The following is a 25,068-nucleotide window of genomic DNA, read 5'->3' on the forward strand; positions in this document are numbered from 1 at the left end:
AGGAAGGGGAGAAAAAAGACCTACAAAAGCAAATCCAAAACAATTAGGAAAATGGCAATAAGAACATACATATTGATAATTACCTGAAATGAAAATGAATTAAACGCTCCAACCAAAAGACACAGACTGGCTGAATGGCTACGAAAACAAGACCCATATTATGTGCTGTCTACAAAAGACCCACTTCAGACCTAGAGACACATACAGACTGAAAGTAAGGGGATGGGAAAAGGTATTCCATACAAATGGGAATCAGAAGAAAGCTGGAGTGGCGATACTCATACCAGACAAAACAGACTTTAAAATAACACCCCACTTTCATCAATGGACAGATCATCCAGACAGAAAATCAATAAGGAAACACAGGCCTTAAATGACACATTAGACCAGATGCACTTAATTGATATTTATGGAGCATTCCATCCAAAAGCAGCATAATATACACTCTTTTCAAGTGCACATGGAACATTCTCCAGCACCTATCACATGCTGGGCCACAAAGAGAGCTTCAATAAATTTAAGAAAATTGAAATCATATCAAGCATCTTTTCCATCCACAACACTATGAGACTGGAAATCAACTACAAGAAAAAAACTGTAAAAAGCACAAACACGTGGAGGCTAAACAAAATGCTACTAAACATCCAATGGATCAGTGAAGAAATCAAAGAGGAAATCAAAAAATACCTAGAGACAAATGAAAACACAACGATCCAAAACCTATGGCATGCAGCAGAAGCAGTTCTAAGAGGGAGTTCATAGCAATACAAGCTTACCTAAGGAAACAAGAAAAATCTCAAACATCCTAACCTTACACCTAAAGCAACTAGAGAAAGAAAAACAAACAAAACCCAAAGTTAGTAGAAAGAAATCACAAAGATCAGAGCAGAAATAAATGAAACAGAGATGAAGAAAACAATAGAAAAGATCAATGAAACTAAAATCTGGTTCTTTGAAATGATAAACAAAACTGCTAAACCTATAGCCAGACTCATCAAGAAAAAAAAGGAGAGGGCTCCAATCAATAAAATTAGAAATGAAAAAGGAGAAGTTGCAACTGACACCACAGAAATACAAAGGATGATAGGAGACTACTACAAGCAACTATATGCCAATAAAATGAACAACCTGCAAGAAATGGACAAATTCTTAGAAAGGTACAATCTCCCAAGACTGAACCAGGAAGAAACAGAAAATATGAACAGACCAATCACAAGTACTGAAATTGAAACTGATTAAAAAATTCCCAATGAACAAAAAAGTCCAGGACTAGATGACTTCACAGGCAAATTCTATCAAATATTTAGAGAAGAGTTAACAGCTATCCTTCTGAAACTATTCCATTGAAACTATTCTCCAAAACTGCAGAGGAAGGAACACTCCCAAACTTAATCTATGAGGCCACCATTACCTTCATACAAAAATCAGACAAAGATACCACAAAAAATGAAAATTACAGGCCAATGTCACTGATGAACATAGATGCAAAATCCTCAACAAAATACTAGCAAACTGAACCCAAAAATACATTAAAAGGATCATACACCATGATCAAGTAGGATTTATCTCAGGGATGCAAGGATTTTTCAGTATCTGCAAATCAATCAGTGTGATGATACACCACATTAACAAATTGAAGAATAAAAATCATATTTTCATCTCAATAGATACAGAAAAGCTTTTGACAAAATTCAGTACCCGTTTATAATAAAAACTCTCCAGACAGTGGGCCTAGAGGGAACCTACCTCAACATAATAAAGGCCAATGCCTACATTGTTAGGCCTACACCTAACATCATACTCAATGGTGAAAAGCTGAAAGCATTTCCTCTTAAGATCAGGAACAAGGATGTCCACTTTCTCAATTTTTATTCAACATAGTTTTGGAAGTCCTAGCCACAGCAATCAGAGAAGAAAAACAAAAGGAATCCAAATGGGAAAAGAAGAAATATGTCACTGTTTGCAGATAACATGACACTATACATAGAAAATCCTAGAGATGCTACCAGTAAATGACTAGAGCTCATCAATGAATTTGGTAAAGTTGCAAGATACAAAATTAATACGCAGAAATCTGTTGCATTTCTATACACTAACAATGAAAGATCACAAAGAGAAATTAAACAATCCCATTTACCATCACGTCAAAAGGAATAAACCTACCTAAGGAGTCAAAAGACCTGTACTCTAAAAACTATAAGATGCCGATGAAAGAAATCAAAGATGACATAAACAGATGGAAAGATATACCATGTTCTTGGATTGGAAGAATCCATACTGTCAAATGACTATACTACCCAAAGTGATGTACAGATTCAATGCAATCCCTATCAAATTACCAATGGCATTTTTCACAGAACCAGAACAAAAAAAATTTAAATTTGTATGGAGACACAAAAGACCCTGAATAGCCAAAGCCATTCTGAGAAAGAAAAACAGAGCTGGAGGAATCAGGCTCCCTGACTTCAGACTGTACTACAAAGCTGTCATCAAAACAATATGGTACTGGCACAAAAACAGAAATATAGACCAATGGAACAGGATAGAAAACCCAGAGATAAACCCACGCACATATGGTCACCTTATCTTTGATAAAGGAGGCAAAAATATACAATGGAGAAAAGACAGTCTCTTCAATAAGTGGTGCTGAGAAAACTGGACAGCTACATATAAAAGAATGAAATTAGAACACTCCCTAACACCATACACAAAAATAAACTCAAAATGGATTAATGACCTAAATGTAAGGCCAGACACTATCAAACTCTTAGAGGAAAACATAAGCAGAATACTCTTTGACATAAATCACAGCAACATCTTTTTTGATCCATCTCCTAGAGTCATGGAAATAAAAACAAATGTGAACCAAGGAAACCATAAACAAAAGGAAAAGATAACTCACAGAATGAGAGAAAATATTTGAAAAACAATGTGACTGACAGGGATTAATCTCCAAAATTTACAAACAGCTCAAGCGGCTCAATATTAAAAAAACAACCCAATCCCAAAACGGGCAAATCTAAATAGACATTTCTCCAAAGAAGACATAAAGATGGGCAAAAAGCACATAAAAACATGCTCAACATCACTAATTATCAGAGAAATGCAAATCAAAACTACAATGAGGTATCAACCTCACACCAGTCAGAATGGCCGTTATCAAAAAGTCTACAAACAATAAATGCTTGGAGAGCCTGTGGAGAAAAGGGAACCCTCCTAAACTGTTGGTGAGAATGTAAATTGGTACAACCACTATGGGGAACAGTATGGAAGTTCCTTAAAAAACTAAAAATAGAGGTACCATATGCTCCTGCAATCCCACTCCTGGGCATATATCTGAGAAAACCATAATTTGAAAAGATACATGCACCCCAATGTTCACTGCAGCACTACTTACAATAGCCAAGACATGGAAGCAACCTAAGTGTGCATCAACAGATGAATGGATAAAGATGTGGTATATATGTGTGTGTGTGTGTGCGTGCGTGTGCGCGCGCGCGCAATGGAATATTACTCAACCATGAAAAAGAATGAAATAATACCATCTGTAGCAACATGGATGGACCTGGAGATTATCATACTAAGTGAAGTAAGTCAGACAGAGAAAGACAAATATCATGATATCACTTATATGTGGAATCTAAAAAAAAAAAGGTACAAATGAACTTCTTTACAAAACAGAAATAGACTCACAGACTTAGAAAACAAACTTATGGTTATCAAAGGGAAAGGTGGGGTGAGGGATAAATTGGGAGTTTGGGATTGACATATACACACTACTATGTTTAAAATACATAACTAACAAGGACCTACTTACACAGGGAACTCTACTAAATATTCTGTACTAACCTAAATGGGAAAAGAATTCGAAAAAGACAGATATGTTTATATAGCTGAGTCACTTTGCTGTACACCTGAAACTAACAAAACACTGTAAGTCAACTATACTCCAATATAAAATAAAAATTAAAAACAAAAAAACCAAACCTTGCCTGGAAGTCAAGAGATCTCGCTAAATCAGTTCCAAACGGTTGACCTTTGGGCAAATCACAAGTCCAAGCACTATTTCCTCATGTGAAATTTACCTGTTTGGGCTCTAAGGGCTACAGGGGAATTCTATGGTTGAGTCCTTCTAACACTTAACGGGGCTGCTGCATCTGACCTTCTGTGGCCCAACATTACAGTCCAAGATGTCCAAGTCTCATGACCCTCTATGCAAGATTTAGCTAGACGCTGGCTTTAAATTCCTAGAGTCAGTCAGCGAGTGCTATAGACATCTAACTTTATTTAGTTTGGTAAAACATTCTGAGCAAAGTAGCTGTTAGGAACTGCAAAATCAGCATGTGTCAGTTAGAAGTCTAGAGCTTCTATCTTAGAGAATGAACTTCCTATTTCAAGGAACTGCCACCAAATGAGGATCCATTTCACTAACTTGGAGGAAAGATTAAAGCTGGGTGGTCAGAATGCTTGATCAGTTACTAATTACACATTAACAAGAGTATCCATATAAAAGTTAATTAGCTTAAATGATATAAAATTATGATAAGTACTACATTTCTTTAATAAAGAGTCTGCAATCCCCTTTCTCTCCTCATTCACATACATTCCTCACTGATTGGGATTGAAGATACCACTTCATGTGAAGGTAGCTAAATAATTTACTAGTTTCCATCAGCTCAGGACATCATTCTTCCCTCTCTCCTACAATCAGAGTATAAGAACTGAAATAATCCTTTCCCAATGAAAGTCTGATTTTGAATTTTATAATCTTCAAGCAAAAAATGACAGGCTTCTTGCCACACACAGCTCAAATGCATGGTGTGCTGACAGCCATGTTACTGATGAAAAGTTACTGTTTAAGAGGAATGAGAGTAGGAGGAACAGAGCTGACTTAGTAGGTGAGCGTTAAGTATCTTTCCAACCTTCATATGTTACAGCGGGCTTATTTATTTCGACACTTGAGAGTTCATACTTTCTATTTCATTGTGTGTATTTAATATATTAAATTTACTGGCAAGTATTCAAGTTTCTGTAATTGGGGCTTCTGAGAAAGGAAATGAAAGCATGTGCTCTCAGAAGCACTAGGCAACAGGGTAGCCCTGGGTCAGCTTACACTAAAGCAACCCCACATGTCACCAGTGCAATCAAGTGGTACCATGACAAGAATCGCAGGGAGGAAGAAGAGCCCCGCGTGGTAGGGGCAGGGCTGCGCCTCCACCTATAGCACCAACTGGCTGTGGAGAGCAGCTCGTTTTCCCAGCACAACTGGCTGCTGCGCTGGGACGCAGTATTCCCCTTGTAATGCAGAACAGAGAGAAACAGCTCAGCTCAGAGCAAGGAGGACCCATCAGGCTCCCTGTGCCTTTAAGAATGGCAGGACTGCTGGAGACCACGGAACAAAGTTTCTGAGGACGATGCAAACTTACCCGGGGTCAAAGATCCCTGGAGTGCGGCAGGTTGGTCCAGAACAGGACTGTAACATCATTAGCCGATAGTTCATCTTTCCTAAAAGCTCTGGGTCTATACTTTTAGCAATGTTATTGATTTGGTGTGGGTCTGCAGTCAGGTTATAGACTTCTACAAACACCTACAGGAAATGAAAAGATGGAGGCAAGAAAAAAGCAAGGGTTACATTTGAAGAAATACTCATGTGAGTTACTTCTAAATGGGAATGAAGGAGGCAGATTAAAGACCAAGGCCCAGGAGAATATCATCGGGTCTCAAGGTTCTCAAAAAGCCCAAGGGTATAGAGGAGACAATGGAGCATCTGTTCTGGGGGTTGAACTGCTTTGGGTCTGTGGCCCACATGCTGGAAAGGGGCCTCCAGGATCCCTGTGCCTTCAGGCAGTCAGGAGGGGAAAGAGGAAGAAGCTTATTACCTTCTGTAATTAAAGGAGAGAACCGAAGGCAGGACCCTCAAATGGCAAGGGCTCAGAAACCATACTTAGTAATGAGGTTACTGAGTGAGAGCTGACATTTGAAGTTTACCTTTGCCTTACAATTGTGAAGATTCAAATGAGAACAGATACGAAAGTCCTCTAACCTGTGTTATAAAAATGTTAAGTTTTCCTATTTTAAAAAGCAGTTTTGGATAAATAACACCAATTGAGGAAAGATACAATATTATTTCTAAAATTAGACACGTCTAATATCACTATTTCCCCCTAATCTGTACTTTGTTCTCCAAACTGGAGTTAGTGATAGGCTAAGAAGATGTATACTGTAGATAAATTTTGCCTATAAAGGCTTCAAGTAGCTGCCCTCGGACTATCACTTTTAAAGCAGAAGGAACCGAGTTTGAGGGAAGCTCTCTTGCTTGTTGTCCGAAGTGCTCAGAAGCTACAAATAAATAGTGAGCGAGTCAATTTCTGAGAAACACGATGAGCACCGGCTCCATATGGCAAGATGCGGGCTGCCAGATGGGGTAGGTGCGCACTCGCTGATAAACAGTGAGAAACCACACGGGACGGCAGTCAGTGTGATCCTTCAGATAATCCAGGCTGATCCCGGCTGGCTAAAAGCCACCTTCCTCCAAGGATGCTGCCTTTAACCTGCTAATCTATTTGATCAGCACTGGACTACACTGTGGTGGTGACAGAAGGGTCTGAACCAAGCTGGTTGCCAAGAAACTTTCTAAGAGAGGCCCCAACTCCTTTCATCTCCATAGAAGTTGAGGCATCTTACCTTCACCCCAAACTATCAGGGAAGCAAACAGACCAGGCATGTAGCATCCTAAAAAAGTGAACTGCGTGCATTTAAAGTGTACGTGTGGGTGACGGTGGGAGTGGAGAAAACCCCACCCAGCAAGGTGAGTTAGAGGAGTCAAGTATGGCCTTGTGCAATCCTATTTCCTTAACTGATGGGAACCCAAGGTCAAGTACAGATAAGAAACCCATCCTCCCCAGGAAGCATCCTTGGAATTGTTCTTCTGCCACGAAGTTCAGCCAACAAAGCACTGGCAGTGGACACAAGGGGTGGGGGAGGCAGCAGGCCCTCTTACCTCCTGGTCATCAAACTCGCAATACTGTAAATTCCACATTTCTGACATGGTCCTCACACAGGCATACGTGTTGTTATATGCATCTTCACACACACAGTCTGGGAAACATTGCTGTAGGGACATTTAAAAAGTTAACTGAAGAGCATTCGCCTATAGTAATGAATGCGACTTGCTTTACCACGGGGGCCCAGTTGGCTCAAGCCAGACATACAACTGGACAGAAGTGAGGAAACCTTTCACAGAGAAGTAAATCAAAAGTAGATATGAGGCTTTGTTCCTTACTGAGGGCTGACTGGATTAAGGAACATGGGGTGTGGCTGTTTCGTTTGTAGACTGTTGCCATCCCTGCCTGCTATTCTCCTGACAAGAATTAGCTGTAATGAACACCTGTAAAACGTATGGGTTGGTAAGGAGAAGAAATCAATACACGGATGAGTCAGTACGAAGGTACATTAGGATCTTTCATCCTAAAGGGTTGGAGAAAAAGGCTAAAATGAGCTTTGTGGAAAGATCTGTAAGTAAGTTGTTTATGAGTGCTCTTATCACCAAATAGGACTTAGCTTTTTTTTTTTTTTTTTTTTTTTTTTTGCAGTACTCGGGCCTCTCACTGTTGTGGCCTCTCCCGTTGCGGATGCGCAGGCTCAGCGGCCATGGCTCATGGCTCAGCGGCCATGGCTCACGGGCCCAGCCGCTCCACGGCATGTGGGATCTTCCCAGACCAGGGCACGAACCCGTGTCCCCTGCATTGTCAGGCGGACTCTCAACCACTGCGCCACCAGGGAAGCCCTAGGACTTAGCTCTTATTCCATCCTATCTTCCACACTATCTTTTGGTTGGTTCTTCACTATATTGTAACACTCTGGTGTTCGGCTTCCATTTGGAGTTGACTCTCCTATTTCCCATTCTCTAAAGAGGGGCTAATGTCACTGTTACCACCTGAACGACCAGCCTGGCTGCCACCAAATCAAGACGCTTGCCGTGGCATGGTTACAGGTGGAAACCCCGTCTCTCTGTTGGATGCCACTGATAACATCCCTAAGGAAACATGGTACCGTGACTGGGAAGGGAGGAAAAAGAGGAGGGGGTACTGATAAGGTAAGAAGATAAGCAGATATGTGAACTTGTTCCGAAAACTGGAAGAATTCGAAGTGCGCCTTCTGACAACAGGCGGGAAGCATCATTTTTCAGGATTATTTTTACCTCTATCTCCTGATCTCCCAGAGTCAAGTAACAAAGTGACAGGAGGAGGACTCAGATGAAGAGTTTCAGCACTTGGCACATCTAAACCAATGCCATACTGTGCCGTCAGTGAGAAAGCTACTAAGTCAACTCGGGCTACACTCACGGACACTCCAGGACTCAGGGAAGGACACGTTGGGTCAGTGACGTTACGGCCTTCTCCTTGATATTCCACCAGGACATCCGATCGCCAAGTCAGATTACTAGCTCCTTTCTAGAAGGAAGAGCAAAAGTGGTTTCTGTGAGGCATGTAGACTGTGATAAAGATGTCATTCATTAATAATGTTATTCATTCTACTGCTACAGGGGACTTGGGAGTCAAAACAGATTGGACTGTTCGTTCAGTAACTGAAGGGAATGACTAAAACAGAGACATTTGAAGGCTACCGAATATCATGTTTGGTATTTATAGAGTCCTCACAAGTGATGTGAATTGCTTTGAGCATTTAATAGTTATCTCCCAAGACTACTTCTGTGAAGCAGGTCAGGAGCTAAACAAGAATCAAAGTCACAGGGCAAGGTGCTGAAGGTTCAGATCAGAATAAACAATACTGTCTGCAAACCCTGTAAGAGCTCTTCTAAGCTCATACTGAGAAATTCAACAGGGCTGGTGTGCTAAGGACTGTATTAGGGTTGAAGTACTTCTTGATGGTCAGAACGAAGATACCATACATGTATAAACTCATTTACTTTTTGCTGCACATCAGTGGAGCAGAAGGAAAGAAGCAGCAGCATTTGCAATGGGAAGGTTTAAGACAGGTACACAGATGGTGAAAGGAGGAAGGATCTAGGAGTAAGGGAGTTTGGGATCAAAAGAACAACGTGAGCACAGGATGGAAGCAGAACACCTGGTGGTACGGGTTCCTGATATCCAGCTTTCAGACAAGGAAGCAGGTGGAGAGGCAGGCTGCTACCAAACAGAAAAAGGTCCTGATAGCAGGCTGCCCACTTGTTCTACAAAGAACAGCAGGTGATGGGAAGCTACGGGAAGGAGGGGTGGGGAAGGGGGTTTGAGCAGGGAAGTAACACAGTTAAGGCTGTGCTTTAGAAAGTCAGCCCAGCAGCCGCAGAATCTGGAGATAGAGGGAAGACAGGCATGGGAAGGCCAGGTTAGAAGGGGCCCTTAAAATGGTCTACAGCCTTAGTAGTCAAAGTCTGGTTTGTGGTCTATCAGCAACACCTGGGGCTTGTTAGCAATGCACCATCTTAGGCCCTACTTTAGCCTTAAGGAGCCAGTCTGCATTTTAATAAAATCCTCTGGTGACTCACATGCACTGTGAAGTTCGAGAAGCACTGCTCCAAAACAACGGTGCTCAAAATGTGCCCCCAGCAGGATCAGCGCCTGCTGGGAATGTGTTACAAACACAAATTCTTAATTGCCCCTGGGGGTGGGGAGTAATCTGCGTTTGAACCAGCCCCACAGGCACTGCTGATGAATGCTAGTTTGAGCACCACTGTTCTAAGGACCCGAGTGGACCTATTTAGCCTGGTGACCACAGTGGGGAATGGGTGATGGCCCGCACAAGGCCGTAGAAGAACGTATTTCCTAATCACTGTTCTACGATGAAACCCGAATAATCCTGTGCCGATGAAGGTCTCAGAAACCGTAAGTCACAGGAGACTTCAGAGGCTGCCACTCCCCTGTAAGGAACCATTCTGCCAACCCCGAGCCACAGAAGCTGGGAATCAAGGGAAAAGCTTATCTGTCAGGTCTGAGTGGACCTCAAAACCCCACACTTAAATGTCAAAGTATGTAGGGGTAAAAAGAGTGCCTGGGAGGTCTAGAGCAGAGGCCTCTAACTGGGCTGCAAATTAAAACCACTGGGGGAGACGTGAAAATCCCAAGGGCCAGGTCACATCTTGGGCCAATTAATCAAGCTCACTGGGGCTGGGACCCAGGTGTTAGTATTTTAGTTTCCCAGGTGACACTAACGTGCCACCAAGTTTAAGACTGATGGTCAGGAGGGGTCAGGTCTGTGGCTTTATAGTCTCTGTTGCAACTATTCAATTCCGCTGTTGTAGCAGGAAAGCAGGCCAATCAATACATACATGGAGGAGCATGGCTGTGTTCTGATACACCTTCATCTACAAAAACTGGGGGTGGGCTCGACTTGGCCCACAGGGGTTTGCCAATCCCCTGGTCTATAGCAGCCCTATCCAGCAGAACTTTCTGACTGAAATGTTCTATAACTGTCGCCCAATACAATGGCTTCTGAGCAACTGATACGTGGCTAGTGCCACTGAGCAACTGAAGTTTTCATTTTATTCTAGTTAATTTAAATAGTCTCACGTGGCTAGTAGCTGCCGTATTAGGGCAGAGCTAGAGGTATAACAGCCACAAACTGCTCTGCAGTCCTAATACATCAGAGGTTTCACTGGACCAACGTCCAAAACAAAACAACAAGGCAAAGAGCCATTTCCAAAACTTTGCAGATAAATTAACTATGAAATAACATAATGATTTTAGCCCTGTAGTGAAGGCTTTTTTTTTCCTAATTAGAAATAAATAAGGTACACAGGTTAAGATTTGTATGGGAAGAGTTAAGAAATGTAAATTTCCCTCTATCTGATCTATAGATTCATTGTAATTCCAGCCGAAGCCCAAAATGATTTTCTAGGCCATCTGAAAAGCTGTTTTTAAAGTTTATAGGGAAGAGAGGTAACCGCCTCTTAGGATACCCCTGAGAACAATGAGACAGGTGTGCCCACGCAAAGATTTAATTATACAGCTTTATAACAAGATAAAAAGATACTGGTTCAGGGAGAGACAGATCTGTGGAACAGAAAAGACAGCTGAGTATTTACAGAGAAAAAAATGAAACTGGATCCCTGACTCGTACCACGCAAGGAAACCAGTTCTAGATACATCAAGGACTTGAATGTAGAGGCAGAACTACAAACCTTTCAGAAGAAAATTTGGGAGCATTGTTTTCTGACCTCAAGGTTCAGAAGCATTTTTATAAACAAGACACAAAGAACACTAACCATAAACTGAGATGATTTACACATTCAACTCCTGTGTTCTCATACCTTAATGTAGGGAAAAGACAACAAACAGCAAGAATAGAATGGGCAAAAAGAGGAATTTCACAAGGGAAGAAACACAAAAGGCATAATGAAAGATGATTCACTGATCAAAAACCCAATTTAAAAAAATGGGTAAAGGATCTGAATAGACCTGTCTCCAAAGAAGACATACAAATGTCCAATAAACATATGACAAGATATTCAACATGATTAGTCATTAGGGAAATGTAACTCAGAACCACTCACACCCACTAAGACATAATAGAAAGACTGGAACGGCAAGTGCTGGCAAGGACGTGGAGAAACTGGAACCCTTTTACACTGCTGGTGGGAATATATAAAACGGTGCAATCACTTTAGAAACAAGCCTGGCAGTTCCTCCAAAGGTTAAACATAAAATCACCACGTGACCTAGCAATCCTACTCTTAGGGATACACTCAGGAGAATGGAAAACATTCGTTTGCCCCCAAATTTATACACAAATGTTCACAGCGGTATTATTCATTATAGTCAAAAACGGGAAACAACCCAAATGTCTGTCAACTGATGGGTGGATAAATAAATGTGACACATCCACACAATGGAATATTATTCAGTAATAAAAAGAAAAGTACTGATACACGTTACAATGGGGATGACCCTTTTCAGCCAATCACAAGAGACCACATACTGTATGATTCTATTTCTAGAAAATGTCCACAGTAGACAAATCTATAGAGACAGAAAGTAGATTAGTGCCTGCCCGGTGCTGGGGGAGGGAGCAATGGGGGAGTGACTGCTAATATATTTGGGGGTTTCTTTTTGGGGTGATGAAAATGTTCTAAAATTAAGATTATGGTGTGGCTGTACAACTCTGAATAACTGTAAATTTTAAACTTCTGAATTGTATAGTAAGTGAATTAAGCTGTTAAAAAAATGATTCACCTCATTAATAAAGAAATGCACAGTAGAACCAAATATAATTTTGATCTTTTTCACCCCCTAGATTGGCAAAAGTTAAGTAGTTGGACAGTTTCATATAGAGCAAAGGGAATTCTCATAAGTTACTGGTGGGAATGTAAACTGATGACGATTTTGTACAATAACTTGGTAATATTTGTAGGAATGAACGTGTGAGGTTCCTGTAACCTTGGTGCATATACACATGCTCACTGGGAAACATGTATGAGAATGCTATAGAAGCAATGTTCCTAGAACAAAACTGGGAACATCACAAATGTACACTGACAAAAAAACATGATTAAGTAGTGATGCATTCCTTCTTACAATGGAATATTAGGCATCTGTGAACAATATGGATCAATTTGCAAACAATGATGAATTGAAAAAAGTCCTGATTACAACTGGTAGAGTATCACTTTTACAGTGCAAAACAAGACAGGTATTTTTCCCCCCAAGACAGGTATGTTGTTTAGGGACACATCCACGATAATTACTAAAAAATAAAAGCCAGAGATTAACAACCATAAAATTCAGAAAAGCGCTCATTTGTATGGGCAGGTAAGGGGTGGAATGGGGAGGAGCCCATAGGAAGATGCATCAGTATGGGGAATATTTCAGTTCTTAAATGGGGTGATGGGTTCATGGGTATTTCTTGTGTTTCATAACTTATGTGGGTTATGGGTATTCTCTTGTATGAATCATATATTACCTAATAATAAATTGTGATAGACTCAGACAAATCAATGAGGAAGAGTCATCTATAATGAGTATTGATCCTTCAAACTTCTCATGCTTAAACATATTTACCTACATATTTAATGAGAAAGATGCTATTTTGAAACTTTTTCTCCCTATAGAATGTGGTGGGCGTCTTTCCAAGTCAATGTATACATACCTACATCATTTAGTGTTGGTTTAATAGTCTATTGTTTAATTGTGCCACAATTTGACCAATTCCCTACTGTATATTTAGGTTTTCAATATTCTTCTATTAATACATGTAATTTTTTTTTTTTTTTTTGCGGTACACGGGCCTCTCACTGTTGTGGCCTCTCCCGTTGCGGAGCACAGGCTCCGGATGCACAGGCTCAGCGGCCATGGCTCACGGGCCCAGCCGCTCCGCGGCATGTGGGATCTTCCCGGACCGGGGCACGAACCCCTGTCCCCTGCATCGGCAGGCGGACTCTCAACCACTGCGCCACCAGGGAAGCCCCAATACATGTAATTTTTATACTTAGCTCTGGGCAGTGCTAGGCACTAGGTACTCAAATATTTCCTTTTTTAAAATTTCTTTTTATTTATTTATTTTTGGCTGCATTGGGTCTTCGTTGCTGCGCACAGGCTTTCTCTAGTTGCAGCAAGCAAGGGCTACTCTTCCTTGTGGTGCACGGGTTTCTCATTGCATTGGCTTCTCTTGCTGCAGAGCATGGGCTCTAGGCACATGGGCTCAGTAGTTGTGGCTCACAGGCCCTAGAGTGCAGGCTCAGTAGCTGTGGCGCATGGGCTTAGTTGCTCTGTGGCATGTGGGATCTTCCTGGACTAGGGCTTGAACCGATGTCCCCTGCACTGGCAGGCGGATTCTTAACCACTAAGCCACCAGGGAAGCCCCCTCAAATATTTCTTGAATGAATTTTGTTTTCTTAAAATAAATTCTCAGATGGGACTGCTTGACGTGTATTTTGCAGTGATGGGTCTTGTTAAATTAGCCTACTGATAGCTTATACTGATTACACTTCAATGAACAGAGTCTGAGTAGCTTTCATTTTCTCAAACTTCTGTAAATACAGGGTATTAATCTTTTTAATCTTTGCCAGTTCTACAGGCGATAGAGGCCTCCTTTAGTTAAGCATTTCTTTGATCAGCACTGAAGCAATTTTTTGGCACTGACTTTGGCCATTTTTAATTCCTCTGGGAGTTGACTATTCACTTCTTTTGCCCATTTTTATACTGGGATGTTAATCTTTGCTTTTAAGAACTCATCTATTAAAACTAATTACCCTTTTTCACATATGTTGCAAATATTTTCCCAATTTGTCACCTGTTTTAATTTTATGATGGGGCTTTTGGGGGAGAAGGGAAAAAGGGAGGATATAGAACTCTGTTCATGTGTGTCCCGTCTTTTTTTAAGAAAACTCCTTCCCACTACAGATAAGAGAAAAAGTCCATCCTCTGCTTCCCTAATTTAACAGCTTTAAGATTTAAATTTTAAGTCTACTTATATAACCTGGAATTTATTTCAGAATCTTGGCTCAGGCCTGATTTAGGGCTTTATACTCACCAAAATGGGCAAGAAAGACATCCCATCCATCTGTGTCTTATTCAGATTGTAGCCAGCGATGTCCAAAATAGTAGGACCCAAGTCAATGTTGGCAACGAGCAGCTATGAGAAAAAGGAAGAAACAGTCAATTGATCTAGAACACAGTTTGTCCCATTTTCCTTTTCTATCTGTAACAGAGTTCTCTTCCCCGCAACCCACCTGTGAGACAACAGCACTTACTATTATCTTTTGTACAACCCATACTTCCTATTGCATATATTCAAATATAACTATAATAATTTAAAATACAAAACATAAAGCCTTATAAAGTTTATAATACATGCTCCTGGGAAGTTAATGTTTATTCTACCCATACTGTTACCATCGATAAAAACATTTTTCAAGATTCCTTTAGGATTGCCTTGAGTCTGTTATGAACGATGAGAAAAATGTCGGGCTATTTTATACAAAGTGTTTTCCAACTTGATTATTCTTATTAGTTCACTAAACTTGACTTCAAATTGACTCCTGACGTTTTTTAAAGGCTCAAAGGTTGAATGCTTGTCACCAATGAGGATGTTAGCCTTTTTAATAGTTTTTTGAAGTGACAACACTGGTAAGGAATGTTTGCAGTAGTTTTTGAAGACTGCAGGAAACTCATCCCAACAATGCATCAGTAAGTTTCCTTAAAGAGCACAAAACTTGGATGTTTTTATTTTTTAAATTTATTTTCCTTTTTTCTTTCTTTCTTTTTTTTTTTTTTTTTTTTTTTTGCGGTACGTGGGCCTCTCACTGTTGTGGCCTCTCCCGTTGCGGAGCACAGGCTCCGGACGGGCAGGCTCCGCGGCATGTGGGATCTTCCCGGACCGGGGCACGAAACTGTGTCCCCTGCATTGGCAGGCGGACTCTCAACCACTGCGCCACCAGGGAAGACATTATTTTCCTTTTTTAAAAATAAATTTATTTAATTAATTTATCTTTGGCTGCGTTGGATCTTCGTTGCTACACATGGGCTTTCTCTAGTTGTGGAGGGGGCTACTCTTTGTTGCAATGCACAGGCTTCTCATTGTGGTGGCTTCTCTTGTTGCAGAGCATGGGCTCTAGGCGCACGGGCTTCAGTAATTGTGGCACACGGGCTTCAGTAGTTGTGGCTCACGGGCTCTAGAGCACAGGCTCAGTAGTTGTTGCACATGGGGTTAGTTGCTCCACGGCATGTGGGATCTTCCTGGACCAGGGCTTGAACCTGTGTCCCCTGCATTGGCAGGCGGATTCTTAACTACTGCACCACCAGGGAAGTCCCAAAACTTGGATTTTTTTTTTTTTTTTTGTGACATTACGCGGGCCCCTCTCGTTGCGGAGCACAGGCTCCGGACGCGCAGCCTCAGCGGCCATGGCTCAAGGACCCAGCCGCTCCGCGGCATGTGGGATCCTCCCGGACCTGGGGCACGAACCCATATCCTTTGCATCGCCAGGCAGACTCTCAACCACTGCACCACCAGGGAAGCCCCAAAACCTGGATGTTTTTAAACAAAGGTTCTAGAAATTAAAGACACTGTCCAGCATTTATACCTTGCCATATCTCCTTGATTTACTGGACTATTTTTCTTCTGTATACAATACCGCTACCAGGCCTAAACCAGCACAGTCCAAAGTCCAATAGGGATAGAACAGGAGTCATACGTGTAATTTAAAACTGTCTAGTGACCACATTAAAGTAAAGAAAAAAAAAAGAGGTGAAATTCACTGTAAATATTTAAATATTACTATTTCAACATGTAAGCAATACAAAAAAGTGATGAGATTTTACTTTAAAAAAATTTTTGGACCAAGTGTTTGAAATCTGGTATTTTACAATTATAACATCTCAATCTGGACTATCCCATATATGTTCTGGCTCAAGAACCACATGAACTTTGTAGCAGAGAGTCCAGAAGTCACGTGGTCACAGGCTAGAAAAAGCCTTGGAGTGATGGAGACAATCCACCAGGGAAACGAAGGGAACTAGTGTTCACTGAGCACCTATTCTGGGCCAGTGCTTAATGCTTATCCTCATTTAATCCTCCCCACAGTCCTAGAAAGCAGTATTTTCCCCATTTTACAGATGAGGAAATGAAAGAGAAGTAACTGACACAAAGTCAGCAGGCTGTAATTGGAAAAGCTGTTGTTTACTGGAAATAAATAACAGTCTTCAAAACTGTTGAGAGGGACTCCGCTGGTGGTGCAGCGGTTAAGAATCCACCTGCCAATGTAGAGGATACGGGTTCAAGCCCCAGTCCGGGAAGATCCCACATGCGATGGAGCAACTAAGCCCGTGGGCCACAACTACTGAGAGACCACGTGCCACAACTACTGAAGCCTGCTTGCCTAGAACCCATGCTCCGCAACAAAGAGAAGCCACCACAATGAGAAGCATGCACACCACAACGAAGACCCAATGCAGCCAAAAAAAAAAAAAAACAAAAACTGTTGAGAAAACTCAGATCATCTCAGGAGAAGCCAAATGGGGATTAGAAAAAAAAATCTAATCCTATTACTTTTAATTTAAAAACAGAACCAAAGTACAGACATGAAAGGCAAGAAGCACTGTTCAGAGCACTGTTCAGTAGCAGCCAGGTTTCCTGGACGGCTCCTGGAGGGCAGAGTGATACACATATCCTGGCTCTGAACCAATCAGTGTAACTCTGCAGCTGTTGGAAATTACCCTTCAGTGGCAGGCAACTCACGGGAAAAGCAATCCATATGTTGCTGAGGATAAAAAACACAAAAACTATGTCTCTAGGGATTACACAGGACCCAGTGTTAGAGATACCTTTCCCGGTTCCAAGTACCCCAGGCAGACTCTCGAGCGGCTTAGAATACAGCAAACAAGAGTGAGTATGAATACGGAAGAGACCATAGCAGGAAAGGAGAGACAAGCAGAGACACCACCTCCAGAATCAGATAAAGGCAACAAGACTCCAAAATGTGACTGACAGATCTCCAGTGATGTCCAGAACATCAATGAAGTCAAGTCAGTCCCACAGGTATTATTAACATGTCCAAGGCACCAAAATAATAAAACCCACAGAGATAAAACAGTGACTGCCAGTCTCAGCAGGAATTGCCTCGAGCCATCAGCAATGGGTGGGAGCGCCCTCTAGTGGCAGTTTACTCTGTGGGGAGAGGGGAGGAGAAAGGTCTGCAAGATTCAGGACAAGTCAAGTCGCTAGTTCGGCACAAGTACCATAAACGCCACCACCAGGACTCTTTCTTCCTGGGTATCTACAATGATCACATCCTCCCTAAAAATGATGGACAAATTCTCTCCCTACTGGGTTTTGTTTGACTAAGACGTAGAGTCTCAAAATTAGCATACAATGTCAGGAGATGGGAGACTTCTAGTAGATACCAAGTATGAGTGAAGAATTCAAGAGAGAATTATACCTCTCTCTGGTTTTTATATAGCCAAGGATTAGAATAGATACTATGAGCCCATCACCCTAATGACATCTAGAAACATTAGCATTTCAAGTTCCTAAAATGGTATTATTGCTTTTATCACTGACTATAAAGATCCATTTAAGGACTGGAACAGAAAACGCTCTGACAAGACCAAGTAAATTATTTCATGAATCACAGCCTCACAGTTTGTTTGGGAATGTTCTTAGCATTAAAGTATATATACATTTTGATCAAATATAAGGCCCTAAAAAACTCTGTGGGGCATGAGATCGAGGGATATCATGCTTTGAACCTGCTTATTTTTTTAGCTCTGGAAGAAGGACAGTACTGCAGAATTACCCAAAAGAATAAGGGCTCCCAGGAGGGTACATCAGGTTTTCAAACAGACTTTTAAGCCCTGATGTTAAAGAATTCACGTAAGGCTTTCAAAAAAAAGACTCAAAGCACACCAGAGAGCACCCCAAATCCATCTATTGAAGAGATATGGAGATAAGTGTATATGTATAACTGATTCACTTTGTTATAAAGCAGAAACTAACACACCACTGTAAAGCAATTATACTCCAATAAAGATGTTTTAAAAAAAAAAAAAGAAAAGCACTGAAAGCAGAGAACTCTACACGTCTTGGGTTGCTTCATCTGGATTTGCCCCTCATGCCCCACTTCCCTAACAAGGAGTAAGCCAGGGCGTCACTTAGTTACACTTGAGAATTTGCCCTTAGCATCCTCCCAGTTTCACATGGGGAAACCAAGGCTTAGTCCGTCCAAAGTCTTAAAGCCAATAGGTGGTCTTCCTGACTCCCAGTTCGGTTTTATTTCCCCTGGATCATGCTATGTCATTTCCATTTTCGTACTAACCTTTTCCTTCCTTAAAGCCCGTTTGAAGAAATTCTACCACCAAATCTAAAGCTAGATTAATTTATAGCCAGAGGAGAAGACCTCAGCAGCCAATGTTTGGCATCCACCCATACCACCTGCCCCTGGCTCACCCCAATAGCCAACACAAAGCCAGATCCACTGGTCAAACATGTCCTATTTTGGCTACTAGGCTGTTGCCAGCACAGCTCATTATGCTCAACTCACCACCCTGTGGCCCTCACACAGAACCTGCACCAAGAAAAGTCTGCTGCCAGCACACGATGAATCACCCACCAGCTCTGACACACTGTGTTAGATGGAAGCAGGGCACTTCATACTTCTCAAACCACGTATGTCAGCACAGAGTGTCAAACACCATGGTTGTTTTTTGTTGTTTTTTTTTGGCCACGCCGCTGTGGGATCTTAGTTCCCCAACTAGGGATTGAACCCAGGCCCTCAGCAGTGAGAGTGCAGAGTCCTAACCACTGGACCGCCAGGGAATTCCCAAAAAAACATGGATTTTGAGAATAGACGGTTAATTTTCAGACCTGGTTTTGCCATTGTATGTTAAGGGCTGGGTATTCTTTTTTTTTTTAAATTACAGTTGATTTACAATGTGTTAATTTCTGCTGTAGAGCAAAGTGATTCAGTTATACACATATAGAGATACATTCTTTTTTTTAAATATGCTTTTCCATTATGGTTTATCATAGGATATTGAGTATAGTTCCCTAGGCTATATAATAGGACCTTTAAAAAAATTTTTCTTTTATATTGGAGCATAGTTGATTAACAATGTTGTGTTAGTTTCAGGTGTACAGCAAAGTGATTCAGTTGTATGTGTATCTATTCTTTTTCAAATTCTTTTCCCATTTAGGTTATTACAGAATACTGAGCAGAGTTCCCTGTGCTATACAGTAAAAGGAACTTGTTGTTTATCCATTGTATATATAATAGCTTACATGTGCTAACTCCAAACTCCCACTAAAAGCTGGGTATTCTAAGTTCAGGTAATACCTCTCAACTAGGGACTCCTAGAGTTAAAAAGACAAACTCAGTCGGGTGTGGTAAGTGTGAGGCCAGCTGGGAAAGGCACCCACTCCATGTGGGGCGGGGGTCTACAGTGACGTTCATTTAGGGGAGCCCTAACCCGAAGCCCCGAAGGACAATGAACTTAGCCAGGGGAAAGGGGCATGAGGTGGGCGTTCACACAGAAGGCGCAGCCAGCTGTACAAAGGCAAGGAGGTGAGAGAGATGATCCAAGTAGGAAGTAGAAGTAGTTCAGGACAACTGCCACCTTCCGTCCCTTGAACAGGCCAAGCTCATTCTCCTATCTGTGCCCTTCACATGCACTGTTCTGCTGCTCAGGATACCCTCCCACAGATCTTTGCACAACTCAATCCTTCTTGACACCCGGGTCTCTGCCCAAATGCCTCAGAGACTTTCACTGACAACTGAAGCTCAGGTATCTGGCTCCCCCTGACACAGGGAGTTAAGAACTGATCTTCTCTAACTGCTCTTGCTGTGGGTCCAAGGCTCCTGGTATACTGCGCTGGCACAGGAAGATACTTAAGAAATACTGGTGTCTGAGCTGTAGTGTAATGGTTGAGTGTATGGACTTTGGTTAAGTGTATAGCAGCCAGACTGCCCGAGTTCAAGTGCAGGGCTCTGATATTCTTTGGCTACATCATCTTGGGTAAATCGCTGAACTTGTATACCTCAGTTTCCTCATCTGTAAAATGGGGATAACAGTATTCATATCTCATAAGGCTGTGAAGGTTAACTGAGTTGATACAGGTAATACACTTGGAACAGCACCTGTCACATCCTAAGCATTCAATAACGGTTATCATTGTTGAAATGGCTTCCTAGGACCTGGTTTCACTTAGATGGCTTAGAGAAAGTGAAGTTTCTGATTGTAACATTTAGTGCCACTGTTAACTTGAAGGAAAAAGGAACAGTCTGTTCCATGGGCAGCTGGCTGACACGTCATTCTGTTCTCATCAGCTGCCTTCCCCACACCGGTTAGACGTGGCCCTGCTCCTCAGAAATGCACACAGGTGCAGACGTGCTCTCCTCAACCAGCTCCCAACACCAAGATCAAGAAAACACTTTTAAGACTGAACGGTCTTCCAAACTTGCCTACCTCCGTTGACAAGAGAGGCCTGTTTAGAGGGTAATGAATTTGTAGTGGAAGGTGACTGCCTTTAGGAATGTGGGTCTTAAAAGAAAAAGAAAATTCAAAAGGCACTTATGAAGGCCCTTTTAAGTTTCCGAGAGAATTTTAACAGAATTCCATCAAGAGCATTGTGAAAGGAAATAAGTGAATGACAGACGTTTAAACAGAGTAAACATTACACCCCCAAGTTAAACTCAAGCACCAGTATACCCAGAAATTCTGACCTATTTTTCCAATTTTAGCTTAAAGAATCCATTTGCTGGGCTTCCCAGGTGGCACAGTGGTTGAGAGTCCGCCTGCCGATGCAGGGGACATGGGTTCGTGCTCCGGTCTGGGAAGATCCCACATGCCGCGGAGCGGCTAGGCCCGTGAGCCATGGCCGTTGAGCCTGCGCGTCTGGAGCCTGTGCTCCGCAACGGGAGAGGCCACAACAGTGAGAAGCCCGCATACCACAAAAAAAAAAAAAAAAAAAAAAAATCCATTTGCTCATTTTCTTTTGTCTCACAGAGCTGGGACTGAAATTGTGGTATTAGGGAAGAGAAAACAACTGGTAGAGCCTATCAATTCTTATCTCCCAACATTGGACCAGTGTTTTGGATCAAGGTGCCCATGAACTCTAGGAACAAAGTACCTCAGTATTAGGAACTCAGTTTGAAACCAAATGGAAATGGTAACAAAAGAACATGGTACTTTATGACAGTACTAGGAGACAGAATCAGTAAAGCAGAAAGGCATTAGTGAGGAAGAGTCCCACAGGGAGGGGGACTAAATTCTCAGACAACACCCTTTCTGTAGCCTTATACTCAGAGGGAGGTCAGACCGGCAGCAGACATCACCTGGGAACACCTGGGAGCAGGCTGGAATGCAGAATCAGAATCTGCATTTCAACAAGGCCCCCAGGGGATGTGCACACACAACAAAGCCTGAAGAGCTTTGCTCTCCCGGGCTATGGGCCCCAAACTGGGCTGCCTCTCAGAATCATTGTGAACTTAAGAAAAAAAGCAGAGGCAGGGATTCTATTCCAGTTCAAGTGAGTCAATCTCAACCTTTCTAGATGTTGAGCCTTTCAGTTTCAGAAGGTAGTTTTGATGAGCACCCTGGTGGAGAGTCACGGCTCGAGGACCAAGTAAAAATCTAGTCTCAAAACACAAGCAAAAGCTCTTCGTGCTAATACGATACATATACATCTAGCAGTGGGTGGCCAGCAGTTTACTGGTGTTATGCTAAGTGAAACATGTCAGACAGAGAAAGACAAATACTGTATGGTATCACTTATATGTGGACTCTAACAAACACAACAAACTACTGAATATAACAAAATATAGAGAACAGACACAGAGAACTAGTGGTTACCAGTGGGGAGATGGGATGGGAGAGGAACAATACAGGAGTAGGGGATTAAGAGCATTAGGTATAAAATAAGCTACAAGGTTATGTTGTACAACACCGGGAATACAGCCAATATTTTAAAATAACTAAATGGAGTATGACCTTTAAAGACTGTGAATCACTATATTGTACCCCTGTAGCTTATAGAATATTGTACATCAACTATACTTCAATCAAAAAAGAAGAAAGAAAAAAGAATCACTGTTCGCAAGGCTTACAAATACACTTGCAAAAAATCTTAAGCCAATCAGCCTTCATCCTCAAAGGAGGAGAAATTGAATCAGCCTCCTCTTCGGAGGAAAAGCTTTCTTTCCTCAGGCAAATGCTACATCACCTTGTCAGCAACCTACCTTGCTTGTCTGATTTGGTTTGATCCCAGGCCCTCGAACCAACAGTGGAACTTTGATATCAAACTCATACAGCTGTCTTTTGTCTATTGGCAAAGAAAACTGTCCTGAAAAAAAAAATGCATAGGGTAAAGATGGAGCCGAGATAGAAATGTCACTCATGCATGCATTCATTCAATAAACAGTAAAAATCAAAAACAGCCTTGTTCTACTAATTATGGGGTTTTAATGGAAAGCTTAAATTTGCCTGGGTCTCTTATTACTACAAGGCAGGAAACAATGAGCTCATCTTTAAAAAAAAAAATGCCTAGAGGGACACCTTGGTCTCAAATAGGCAAATTCAGCAAAAAGAATGACTAGAAAGTATTGAAGCAAAGATACACTATTTATGTATGATACTCGACCTGATCACAATGGAATGAAGTTACTCTAAAAGCTGCTAAATAAAGGGAGAAAACCATTTATCCAGCCTTTCCTGAATAAACTCTATTTCAAGATAACCAAACAGCTGGTGAGGGGAATTTCCTGAGGAATTCCAGCCAGTAAATTCAGAAGGAAGGACAGAGTTATGAAGCCAAACTTCGCAATTTTTGAGGGAACAGATTTAAGCAACAATCATCAATGGACGTTTTAGCCACAAAAGGTTCATAGGATGGGCTCAGGTTGATACCACATGAGCCATCAAACAGTAACAGCATCCCTAAAGTGAGGCAACCAGACACCCCAGCGGCATGATGTGAATGAAGCAATAAGAAGTACATGACAGCATCAACTAGAAAGCATTCTTGTTGAAAACGTGAACTTCTATTAAGACTCTAGATCTAACTACCAATCTATAGAAAATGTTGAGTATAGATAAATGAGTTAAGGCATTATATGAGCAATTAGCTACATCTGGAATGTGAGATATTCTAAAGGACAGAAGATGAGTTTTCCCAATAAATCGGTGGCAAAGGACAGCCTTAAGACACATAAAAACTAAAGGGAGCGTGTGGACTTCGTGTAGGTTTTGATAGCTAATCAACTAGTCAGGTGCACAATCAAGTGTTGACATATGGAATCACAACATCTGGAGTTTCTTCAAAAACTTCTAGCTAAAACAGAAACATGAAGAAGGTATGAGGAATTCAAAAGTCTGGTCTCGTGCCGCTGGAAACGAAAGCTGGACAATGGGAGTTATTTTACTAGTCTCTACCGTGCGTGCTTAGAAATATTCATAACACTGCAGGAAACGCCTCATCTATCTGCTTCCGTGCAAACAAACCTCAGGTTAATTCCCTTCCAGTTCAGGAAATTTAAAAGAGTGGAGAGAGAAAAAAGTACTGATTTTTAACTAGAGAAGGTCCAAGAAGAAAGGATGAAAGTCAAGGACACTGGGGTGACTCAGACTGCAGTTGTGAAAAGAAACACAAAGCAAAACTCACACACACCAAAACACCTCATTTCACAGGAAAGTTTTTCCCCAGGACAACCCTCTCGTGGTCTTCCTGCGTCAAATGTCATACCCCTATTCCCTGAGATCCACTGTCCTTAAAATCTAGCTCAATTTCTCACCTACTTCATAAAGCCTGCCTCTAACCCATCAAGCTCACTCTCTGCTCAGACTCCTAGAACACCATGTAATTCAGCCTGTGAAATAGCAAATAATGAAACCTGGTCTCTCACCAGGGGAAATGAGTTGGCCCTCTAACCAGAGGGGCCTTGAGGGCAAGACCCTCCCTCTGGCCTGTCCACTGCTGCAAAAGGACAGGAGCTCCCTGCCAGTGCTACGGATTGAGCGAGAAAGGAAAGGCACCTCGCCAAGGTCATGGTGCCCCTTACCTGTGTGATAGCCATTGTCTGAGGTGTAAAAGATGTAGGTGTCATTGAGCTCCCTGCTGAACTCCAATCGCTTGACCAGCTTCTCCACCAGGTCATCGACTGACAGCAGAGTCTGCCACCTGGATGTGAACAGAGGGCAGCAATGGGACTTCAGAGACAATGCTGAGGTACTGCCATCTTGCCAAAAAAGCGAAGTCCAAAAAACACCCCAAAACCAAATCGAAACCAAAAAACTCCCAACCTCCTTCCCAAAAAAAACCCCTCAGAGCCACTCTCCCCAAAAGCTCAAATCCCCTATTTCCTTTCCTTCCATTCATTGCAAAGCACAGATTAGAAAACTCCAGAACACAACTAGTTGATTCCAAATTTAACCGATTCTACAGAAATAAATGAGGCTTTTTATAACCATTTAGCTCTTTATTTATCGTGGCTGGTGATGAGAATAAAAGACTATTGGAAGGGAAAGCTGTCAACTCAGCACTGACTGACAGAGATGAATTCAGATAGACCTGGCTACAACAATGTTTAATGGTCAAACTAGGGGTGAGCAAACGATAGCCATGGGC

At 41.8% G+C, this 25,068-nt stretch overlaps 1 protein-coding gene across 3 annotated transcripts in view; it reads right to left on the reverse strand.

Annotated features, from left to right (window-relative positions):
- Nucleotides 1-25,068, reverse strand: part of GNS (glucosamine (N-acetyl)-6-sulfatase) — a 52,502-nt gene that overhangs the window by 6,358 nt on the left and 21,076 nt on the right. For all 3 annotated transcript variants that reach the window (XM_004276593.4, XM_049693975.1, XM_049693976.1), the window contains exons 8-13: nucleotides 24,503-24,621; nucleotides 22,685-22,788; nucleotides 14,488-14,589; nucleotides 8,346-8,453; nucleotides 7,001-7,111; nucleotides 5,427-5,587 (exon numbers count right to left, since the gene is read on the reverse strand). In XM_004276593.4, the coding sequence (XP_004276641.2) occupies nucleotides 5,427-5,587; nucleotides 7,001-7,111; nucleotides 8,346-8,453; nucleotides 14,488-14,589; nucleotides 22,685-22,788; nucleotides 24,503-24,621 (705 nt within the window). The remainder of the gene's footprint in view (nucleotides 1-5,426; nucleotides 5,588-7,000; nucleotides 7,112-8,345; nucleotides 8,454-14,487; nucleotides 14,590-22,684; nucleotides 22,789-24,502; nucleotides 24,622-25,068) is intronic.

This window comes from Orcinus orca, chromosome 11, assembly GCF_937001465.1.
Source record: "Orcinus orca chromosome 11, mOrcOrc1.1, whole genome shotgun sequence".
Lineage (NCBI taxonomy): Eukaryota > Metazoa > Chordata > Mammalia > Artiodactyla > Delphinidae > Orcinus > Orcinus orca.